Source organism: Microtus oregoni, unplaced genomic scaffold (genome assembly GCF_018167655.1).
Source record: "Microtus oregoni isolate MIOR12 unplaced genomic scaffold, Mior012 000046F_ref0000063, whole genome shotgun sequence".
In the NCBI taxonomy this organism is placed as follows: Eukaryota; Metazoa; Chordata; class Mammalia; order Rodentia; family Cricetidae; genus Microtus; species Microtus oregoni.
Genome location: NW_024543220.1, coordinates 18,183,128 through 18,193,314, shown reverse-complemented (window position 1 = coordinate 18,193,314; position 10,187 = coordinate 18,183,128). Strand labels below are relative to the sequence as shown.

The window sequence follows — 10,187 nt, the reverse complement described above, 5'->3', positions numbered from 1 at the left end:
AGCTCTGCGAGCGCGGGAAGACAGCAGCCAACGGGAAGCCCCGCCCCAGGCCACACCCTCCCCCGGAATACGTGAGGCGCGTGCGCGTAGTGGGCCGCTCCGCGTTGCCGTAGTTACTAGAGACGCGCTCCGCAGGGCAAACCCGCGCGCTTCCGGAGTGGGGGTGTGGGGGTGTGAGTGGGAGGGAGCACGGTATCCGGAAGTGCGTGGCCGCCGGGGCCATGGCGGCGCTCAGCGTCGTCTGCCTGCTGCTGGCCGTGGCATTCTGGCGGCCAGTCTCAGCTTCAGGAGAGGAGTTCTGGCCTGGCCAGTCTGCTGCGGACATCCTGTCGGGGGCGGCGTCCCGCAGACGGTAAGTGTGTCCACGCCATGCCGGGCGGGGCATCTGGGACGGGGTCAGCAGTGGAGCGGGGGCCAGCGGGGCCGGGGCTGCGCGAGCGGACTGGACGGGTGAAGCTTGTGCGGCGAAGGTCGTCCTGGCCTTGGTAAGGATCATGGCTGCTCCCGAGAGATCTCTACCAGAAGGTCCAGGAGCGAAGGTGGAGCCCGGCTCTGGCCACGCTGGCTGGCCCAGTGTCGGCTCAGGCGTCCTGTCCCGAGGCCCATCTTGAGCCCCAGCGGTAGGACAGAAGTTACTGTGTGCTTCCTCTGTGGCTGGTATTCCCCAGACTGGAGAGCAAACCAGAGGTTCGGTGCAGGTAAAGCCAGTGACGGTGTAAGTGAAGCCTGCCCGGGTTGGTTTGGTTAGAGCCTGAAGTTTTAGAATCTACATCGCTATAAGACTTTCTCAAGTATCATTGTGTACTGTGGAGTTTTTCCATCGGCCTCCCAACTCAAGGCCTGTGTCTTGCTCCCTGCTCAGGTACCTTCTGTATGATGTCAACCCCCCAGAAGGCTTCAATCTCCGCAGGGATGTCTATATCCGAGTTGCATCGCTGCTGAAGACACTGCTGAAGACCGAGGAGTGGGTGCTTGTCCTGCCCCCGTGGGGCCGTCTGTATCACTGGCAGAGCCCCGACATCCATCAGGTCCGGATTCCCTGGTCCGAGTTTTTCGATCTTCCGAGTCTCAATAAAAACATCCCCGTCATTGAGTATGAGCAGTTCATTGCAGGTGAGGTGGGCATCAGACTGGGAGGCTTTTCTGATGCGATGTCAGGCGTCCTGGCTCAGTCTTGCGGGCACTTCCCACTTAGCCAGGCTGTAGTGCTTCCTCAGTGGTTTCTCTAGGAAAGCAGGGCAGAACCGCCATGGCAGGTGTGGTCAGAGTGCTGATGAGGAAGCAGCAGGAAGACCATCTTAATTGAGCATGCCCACGATGGTGGGGAGGGGTCTCTGAAGAGGCCTCCCGCTTGACTTCGCCCCCTTCCACCTTTTGAGAGGTGTCGAACTTTCCTGGGTAGAGAGGTGTTTAGAGTTGACTGTGGCTTTGGTTGGAAGACAAATCCTTTCTTCTGCTGCACTGGAGGCTCCAGGAAGGAAGGGGTTCATTTAGAGCCTGGCTGGTACCAGTGGTGAACATCAAATCTTTATTCCCCCGTAACCTCTGCCCCCTGCTCAGAACTGCTGCCTCAGGAGGATATCTTTCCAGGACGTGGTTCTCTCCCCACATCTCATTGCTCTCAAACATGTTCTGATGATAGTCAGTCCTGGGAACACAGGAACACAAGCCATATTTTTTCTTACTTTTTCTTGCAGACTGAAGATGCAGAGTCAGTAGATGCATGCTTAGAATATGTCTTTTCCTAGCCCAGCTCCCAAACTTGCTTGTGGGTCCAGGAAAACAAGAGCTGGGCTTGGGTTTTTAGGGTGTCAGACTCAGCTAAGTTAGCCTGACCTTTGCCTCAGTCTCAGGGGCCTGGAGAAGCTGCCCGTGCCTCTCTGTGGGGGCAAGGCCAGTGGATTGCTCACTGTGAAAAAGGTATACTCAGAGCCCCTTCTGTTTTGTATGGCACCTGAAGGCATAGGGCTGATTCTCCTTGCTGCCACCGAACCTCCCTCCCTCTGGCTTTAGTAGGTCTGAGGAAGCCTACAGGGAAGATGGTGCCTGTGCCTGTGCCCTGGGCGTGAGACTGCCAGGACAAAGCTGTGCTGGGGCCCAGCTTTTGTTGTACAATCAACGCTGGGCAGCCGCTTTAGCTTGGGCCTTGGGTCCATCCGCCGAAGGCAGGCCTCATGTAGGGTGAACGTGAAGACCTAGAAACTTCCTTTTTGTGACCTACCATAACTGGGCTTGTCTTCCAGACAAACGCTCATTGGTACTTTGGATCTGGCAGGTGGTTCTGGTAAAATGACGGTGGTAATGGGGTAAAGGGAACGCAAACCTTGCTGGGACTCTGCTCACTGGGGGCTAATGATGAAGCAGATGTGATGATAGGACATACTGGGGGCCTCGAGGGGTCAGCATATGCTGGGGGCCCCCAGTGCACAGCAACAACAGGGGGAGGGGTGAAGGTAGGCCTGCTCCAATGGGGACTAAGAGAGGCTAAGGAGACCTCAGTGAGTTCCCTTCTGTCCTCCTCGCCCACATGCTCATGCCATTGACCTTGCTGTCTGCTTTGGAAGTTTTCTCAAGCCTTTGAGGGCTAAGGAAGCCTTCCATAAATCACGAAAGTCGTTCATACTGGATGCACAGCTCCCCACGCAGCTGTGCTTCCTGTTGTGTGGCACACTCTCTGGGGTCCCTGTTGTGTGGCACGTTCTCTGGGGCCCCTGTCGTGTGGCGCGCTCTCTGGGGTCCCTGTTGTGTGGCACACTCTCTGGGGTCCCTGTTGTGTGGCACACTCTCTGGGGCCCCGTCGTGTGGTGCGCTTTCTGGGGTCCCTGTCGTGTGGTGCGCTCTCTGGGGCCCCGTCGTGTGGTGCGCTCTCTGGGGTCCCTGTCGTGTGGTGCGCTCTCTGGGGCCCCGTTGTGTGGTGCGCTCTCTGGGGTCCCTGTCTTGTGGTGCGCTCTCTGGGGTCCCTGTTGTGTGGCACGCTCTCTGGGGTCCCTGTTGTGTGGCACGCTCTCTGGGGTCTCTTTCAGAGTCTGGTGGGCCCTTCATCGACCAGGTATATGTCCTGCAAGGTTACGCCGAGGGCTGGAAGGAGGGCACCTGGGAGGAGAAGGTGGACGAGCGGCCCTGCATCGACCCTCTCCTCTACTCACAGGACAAGCATGAATATTACAGGTAGCACTGTGGCTACAGGCCCCATAAGGTTCACAGAGACTGTCCCGAGGCCACCCCTAAGCCCTGGTACATCCTGTTGTAGCTTACCTCATACTGTTAGTCCTTAGAGCACCTCTCTGAGATACCCTCACCCTATTTACTTTATATTTTGAGGTACTGGGGTCGAACCTAGGGTCCTGTGCTTGCTAAGCAGGCTCTCAACCACTTGAGCTACGTCTCCCCCATTCTGTGTTCAAAGACAGGCGATGGTGTGTCCAGTGGAGGTCTTTTGATTTCCGCCCTTCCTGTCCTAGCCTCCAGAGTACTGAACGTATAGTCACGTACCATCCCCAGCTCCTCTCTCCTTTTATGTCCACTTGAGCATGACATGGGAATGGTGATCTTAGCCCCAACGTCCTGCCTGTCACTTAGCACCCTCCGTGCGTGACGTACGGGGGTCCTCTTGGAAGAAGAGTTATTTGGAGAACCTGGCTGTCCGGCTGAACCGTGACTGCTGTCACCTCCTCCTCCCCTGCCTGTCTCCTGTCAGTGACTGGGAAATGTTGAGTTTTGTGGGTGTTCTCTTAGTTCTTACGAGAACCCTGTTGTCCATAGTGCTAGCCTGTGAGCCTCAGAGCGAGGGGCAGTTCCAGTGGGACTGCAGTCCGGCATGGGCATGCACGCCCCTCGTCTGTTCCTGGACTGACAGACAGGCTGGGCTCTGTCTTCCAGAGGCTGGTTTTGGGGCTATGAAGAAACAAGGGGCCTCAATGTCTCCTGCCTGTCCGTCCAGGGCTCCGCTTCCATTGTCGCGCCTGTACTTCTAAAGAACACATCTGCGCGGTAAGTGCCTGGGCCTTTCACTGTGATGGCTTTGTCCATCACAATCCTGACACCTCACCAGGCCCCTCCCTGCACCCCAGCAGTCTGTGGGGTGCCCACTTCCACAGCAGGGGGACTAGGCTGGGGGTGGGGTGGGCCGTGGGAGGAGACTGTGTCCTGGAAGGAGACTCTTAGAGAGATCCCAGCCTGGGGTTTCTGTGCTCTGTCACCATAGGTTAAGAGCAGGGTCTGCACTATCCCAAACACCTTGCTCAGTAAATCACTTTATCCTTACACTGTCATCCGCCTCCTGTGCCCTGAGAGGCCGCTGTGGCCGCTGGAGGCCGGACACACTCGTGGCTTCCTTTTGCATTCGTCTTTGGGGGTACCACGAGGATAATAGGCTGGCCGAGAGTGTGTATGGGAGGCTGTGAAGAGGTGACGGTGTGGCCATTGGAGGTGCACAGCTCCGGGGCCTGGTAGGGTCCCCGACACACTTGTACCGTTGGGGCCCACGGCTTTCCCATGTGCTGTTCTTGGAAAGTGCAGGAGTAAACATTTGAACTCTGAGAATCATTGAAATCTTCATTTTTCCTCCTTATTTAAATGCAGGTCTGTGATGTTGGACCGAGCTGAAAACCTGCTTCACGACCACTATGGAGGCAGAGAGTACTGGGACGTGAGTACCTCCCAGCAGCCTCAGCGTGTGTTCAGTTCTGAAAACCTAACCGTCAACAGCAACTTTCAGTCTTGCTGGCTGAAACCATGGGCTGTGCCCAGTGGGCTTTCTCCACCCCACAGAAAGAGGTCTGCTTTCACTGCAGGGCCTGCTGTGGTGCGGAGTGACTCGCAGTTAGGGCCAGCCTCGAGTACTCTGTTGAGCAGTGCTCTGTGCCATAGACATAGTGGTCTTGCCACGGGTGACACCCAGCCCTTGACGTGTCCTCTCCACACTGCGGGTGGCTGCACTTGCGCCACTTCTCCTTTGGTTGGGAAAGGGGACATTGTGTGCAGCGAGTCCTAACACCACTAGCCATTTCTGCTTGGAGGGGAGCAGTATAGCCAGGGTATTTTGAGGACACTGGCCGGCTGAGCAGGTGTCAGGCTGGGAGCAGCCACCCTGCTCCTCTGAAGCATGTGGTTTGCAGCAGAGACACAGTCATCCAGTTCCGTTCAGTTTAGGAAAAATGCAGCCTGAATCAGGCAAAGGGTAAAGCTAGGAGCTGGGTGGACCCTGAGCCGTTGCTAGCCAAGGGCAAATGGTGCAGGCCAGCCTTGCAGCCTAGGCAGGCCTGGCTCTGGGGTTGGCTGGGGGGAGGGTGCTCCCTAAAGTGGCCCCACATGGGCCTGTCTCCATCTCTATGGGTGACACCACTGCTGCCGAGTGCCAAGGGATTAACCAGAGGCCCTGTAGGTGGCGGTGGTGCAGGCAGCAAGAAGCACAAAATGACCCAGCTGGGAGGGCTGAGGAGCCTTGCCAATGGCAGACTGCGGAAAGGAGGGGGCAGGGGGTAGATAGTGAAGCCGTGACTGCTCATTCATCTGAAGGCCTGGTGACACTCGGCCCTGTTCGTGCAGACCCGGCGCAGCATGGTGTTTGCAAAGCACTTGCGGGCCGTGGGGGACGAGTTCCGGAGCCAGCACCTCAACTCCACAGATGCCGCTGACAAGATGACCCCGGAGGAAGACTGGACGCGGATGAAGGTAGCTGGGCCGACCCTGGCTGAGAGGAACTAGGGATGGTTCAGCTTTTAAGCTACCATGTCTGTCCTGTGGCGATTTTGTTCCAGACAGGAGTGGCACGCTGGGGGTCAAGCTCCTCTGAGTCCTTGAGTTAGAGACATGACTCATACATGTCTCTGTATTGAAGTGGGGACATTTTTGCTAACATAAAATCGGATTTTTTTTTTTTTGGAAGTCTGCAGATTGTGCCCAACATGGTGGCATATACCTATGACCCCAGTCTTCAGAGGCGGAAACAGGAAGGCTATGGGATCTGGGCCAGTCTGGCTCTATAGAGAAACTGTTTGAAAAATAAAAATATTTTTAAAATAAGGAAAAGAAGGAAGTGGGTGGGTGGGGGCTGGGGGGTCCTTAAGCAGAAGTAGGCATTGAAAGATAAATCATCAGCATTTCTCATGGCCTCTGCCCCAGAGCTCCTTCAGCCCTTGGGTCATGCATTGTCCTTGTATGTGTACTTCCCCCCAAAGCTGGGGTTCTGGTGTCATCTTTCCCTTCGACTGGCATTGTTGGGACCTCCTCTGCATCACTGGCTGTTAGGACCCCACTGTACCTGATGGTCTCTGGGTGTTCTATGCTTGGATGGCCTTGCCTAGAAGAAAGTATTAAATAGCTTTTCTTTTTTCATTTTTTTCTGGTGGTTCATCTGTGATTTTTTTTTTTTGTTTTTTTGTTTTTGTTTTTGTTTTTCGAGTCAGGGTTTCTCTGTGGTTTTGGAGCCTGTCCTGGAACTAGCTCTTGTAGACCAGGCTGGTCTCGAACTCACAGAGATCCGCCTGCCTCTGCCTCCCGAGTGCTGGGATTAAAGGCGTGCGCCACCACTGCCCGGCTCATCTGTGATTTTTATTTCACTCAGATAAAGTATTTGTGATGATTGATTCCTTCATGGTCTTCTTGTCAAGATGATCCTTTCCCCCAGGGGAATCTGTGTGGGACTCAGGCCGGAGGGATACTTTCAAGGACATGTTTGTCCCTCTGGCTCCCAGGACACCCAGGGAGCTCTCCGCATCTTTTCCCCACCTCCCTGTCTTCTGTAGGTCAAACTGGGCTCAGCGCTCGGCGGCCCCTACCTTGGAGTCCACCTGAGGAGAAAGGACTTCATCTGGGGCCACAGGGAGGACGTACCCAGCCTGGAGGGTGCCGTGAAGAAGATCCGCAGCCTCATGAAGACTCACCAGCTGGACAAGGTGTTCGTGGCCACAGACGCCATCAGGAAGGGTAGGCAGTTCTTCTTCCCCTGGTTGGGTGCTGGGCAGGTGCAGGTGTTCACTGTGCCCCTCCTGGAGAGTCAGCAGCCCCTCCTTCACCTCGCAGAGCAGGAAGAACTGAGGAAGCTGCTACCGGAAATGGTGAGGTTTGAGCCCACGTGGGAGGAGCTGGAGCTGTACAAGGATGGAGGTGTGGCCATCATCGACCAGTGGATCTGCGCTCATGCCAGGTGCCTGTTCACCGTGTCGCAGAGGGGGCTCTCGCTTGCCCCGGTTCTCAGCAGCTGAGCAGGTGGCTGTGGCTGTCCACCTTCTCTTGCCGTTTGGCTCCATTGCTCTCTAAACGGTAGCAGCCTGCCCACTGTCTCCTTGGGCTGCTAGGAACAGTAGGTCTGGACCCTTCAGGTCTGTCATGCACACACTCTCCATGGCGTACGCCCGGATCTCTTCTGCTCCTGTCTACCCCAGAGACATACCCTGCCCAGGCCGCTTGGCCTCCTTGGTTTGTTTGTGCCCCTGAAGCAACACAGGTCTGCCTGAGACCAAAGGCCTCTGTAGCCATGCTCTGGGAGCCCTTGAGGGCTGCTGGCCTTGCAGCTGTCTTCTGTGCATCAGCGGTGGGCACTCGGGGTGGGCTCAGGTTAGAGTGTCCCGAGTAGAACAGGAAGCAAGGCAGAATGTGTGCCTTTCCCTGTGGCTCCGGATGCTGAGGTCTAGAAGGCTGGTGTGTGCCTTTCCTTGTGGGTCTAGATGCAGAGGTCTAGAAGGCTGGTGTGTGCCTATCCTTGTGGGTCCAGATGCAGAGGTCTAGAAGGCTGGTGTGTGCCTTTCCTTGTGGCTCCGGATGCAGAGATCTAGAAGGCTGGTGTGTGCCTTTCCTTGTGGCTCCAGATGCAGAGGTCTAGAAGGCTGGTGTGTGCCCACCTTGCCCATTGCTTTGCTCTCCGTGAATGTTGTTTTTCTGCTGTGTTCTGGCCTCTGCGGTTCCCGCTGCCACCATCCCGGCACCAGGGACAGGCGGGTGAGGGTCTTTGTGGGTCTAACTGCTGTTCATTGCAGACATGGCCTGTGCAGTGTGCGTGATGGAGAGAGCCGAGCCATCCTGTATCTTCCCTATATCTATGGTCCTATATCTATTATTGCTCTCTGAGGAGGCTCTGAACTTGTGCTTTTTTTCTCTCTGCCTGGGGTTCTGCCCAGGATCTATTAGACACAAGCGGTGTCTCGGGAACTGACTGCAATTCCCAGGTCAGAGGGAACTTCACACAGCTGACTATAGCTGCCTCTGTCATCAGCACAGCCCACCCCATACTTGTCTCCACAGGCGATGCGTACTTAAGGTCCCAGAGTTCCAGGACAGTCATGTACTATAGCACTCCGGAGCTTCTCTTGGATCACTTGGTCACTAGGTGCCAGAAGACCAGGGTCCAGGGGTCAGGACTGGCCGCATCTCTCTGTCACCCCAGGAATCTGAAGGACCCTGGAAAAGGGGCTTCCTTAGCTAAGATAGCAGCTTAGTAAATAGCCCCTGCTACTGCCAGTGTGTCAAGATGGATGCAGAGTCCTTGGTGGTGGTGTTTAGTCAGGTGGAGGTCTGGCATTTGTAGTAGAGAGAAGGGGTGTCTTCAAGGCAGTGGGTGCTGAAGCGTGGGATGACCGATGCAGGTGCCAGTGCAGAGGGCGTCAGCCTCTGGGTGTGTGTGTGTGTATAGCGTGCACAATTGTGTATGTGTAATAAATTCATTGCTGGTCCCAGGTAACCTCTTGTTACTCTGCAGGTTTTTTATTGGCACCTCAACCTGTGTGTACACATGTATGTGCATGTGTGTCTAATCTATTGCTCTGTGTGTGTGTGTAATAAATCCATTGCTGGTCCCAGGTAACCTCTTATTACTCCGTAGGTTTTTTATTGGCACCTCGGTTTCCACATTTTCTTTTCGGATTCATGAAGAGAGAGAGATCTTGGGGTTGGACCCCAAGACGACATACAACCGGTTTTGTGGAGACCAGGAGAAAGCGTGTGAGCAGCCCACACACTGGAAGATTGCATACTGAGGGCCACCTACCTACCACCTGCCAGTCACTCGGTCACAAGGTCCCAGAGCCTGTGTTCCTTTGTGTTCATGGGCCAGCATCTGCCTGTCTAGACCCTGCCACCTTCAGGACTCACAAACGTGTCTTCTCTCAGGACTCGAGAACCATGTCCTCATCACGGATGCCACGTGTGCTAGTCCAGAAATGTGAGGACTATTTACCAGCCCCGACAGGCCTTTCAGCCCTCAGGGGTGGATGCTGGCTCCTGAGATGTGGGTATAACTCTGTCTACTGAGGTGGTCTCACACGTGTGCCAAGTTTTCGCCTCACTCTCCACCTGTGTGGTGCCCCAGCTAATTTCCTCCTGAAGTGGACGGGCTCAGGTACCGTTTTCACGGGAAAGTGGAAACCTCAGAACAGCCCACGAGTTGCCAGTGACTCTCTCACCTCACGTGGGTCCCCAGGCTTTGCACCCTGCTGAGTAGAATTGTGGTGACAAATGACCTTCAGAAGGCCCCGTCTGAGACACAGCACTGCTTTATGAAACCCTTCCCTAGGCCTCATGCTGCACACAGGAGCGGAGTCAGCACAGCCTTGGCTAGGGCACCCCAGGTCCTTGACCTGGTGCTCATCCGTACGCCTCTTCCCCAGTGCTGTGCACTGAGCAGCCCCCACTCAGCTCCTGCCCAGGCCTCCGTCCCAAGCACCGAGGTAGACCCTGAGCACAGACAAGGTCCTGTGGTTCACTCGGCTGACCAGTTGAATCATGTATTTATTGTTTCCCATTTGTACATCCAAGTGTATTAATAAACTACTTTTTCAAGAAAGCTGTGATCATAGAAATTTTTCAAGAAAGCCATAATCATAGAAATGGTGCCTTTTAGGAACTGAGCCATGTAGACTGCAACTATGCCCTTTTGGGAGAATGAGGGCTCATGCCTCCTCACAGTGTTCAGCACAGACCCCTTTCGGTTCTGTAGAAGGCAAACTTGCCAGGTGTGCAGGACAGAGCAGCGTGTCCTGGAGCCTGGCATTATTCCTGGCCCTGGGGACCAGCAATATCTTGTCACTGTCCACTGGTTCTCATTGTTGGAGTGTCTGGTAGACTGTGGGGGAAAGCGTTCTCCAACTATAATCTGGAGATCCCATCTGGACTCCAAGGGGTGGCAGTATGGCCTTTGTGCCTTCTAAAGGAGTGGCTAGTTCATCTGATGGCAGCAGTGGCAGCTGCAGCAA

At 55.3% G+C, this 10,187-nt stretch overlaps 1 protein-coding gene across 2 annotated transcripts; it reads left to right on the top strand.

Moving 5' to 3' along the window:
- The first annotated feature begins 200 nt into the window (after positions 1-200).
- On the top strand, positions 201-9,767 carry Pofut2 (protein O-fucosyltransferase 2). 2 transcript variants are annotated; one of them, XR_005972553.1, is made up of 9 exons: positions 201-352; positions 863-1,113; positions 3,024-3,168; positions 3,880-3,990; positions 4,582-4,648; positions 5,548-5,673; positions 6,747-6,927; positions 7,029-7,147; positions 8,819-8,960. XR_005972553.1 is itself a non-coding variant. In XM_041634267.1 (9 exons), the coding sequence occupies exons 1-9, from the start codon at positions 222-224 to the stop codon at positions 8,970-8,972; spliced, it is 1,290 nt and encodes a 429-aa protein (XP_041490201.1). In that variant the 5' UTR covers positions 201-221; the 3' UTR covers positions 8,973-9,767. The 2 variants fall into 2 exon arrangements, 1 of the variants encoding a protein (XP_041490201.1); XM_041634267.1 differs by having other exon boundaries at positions 7,024-7,147; positions 8,819-9,767.
- Positions 9,768-10,187: the final 420 nt, after the last annotated feature.

Bases quoted from the DNA above. Each gene is read 5' to 3' on its own strand.
- Pofut2 (XM_041634267.1), top strand. From the start codon at position 222: ATGGCGGCGCTCAGCGTCGTCTGCCTGCTGCTGGCCGTGGCATTCTGG. The intron at 353-862 runs GTAAGTGTGTCC...CTCCCTGCTCAG, and splicing joins GGGGCGGCGTCCCGCAGACG to GTACCTTCTGTATGATGTCA. The intron at 7,148-8,818 runs GTGCCTGTTCAC...ATTACTCCGTAG, and splicing joins TGGATCTGCGCTCATGCCAG to GTTTTTTATTGGCACCTCGG.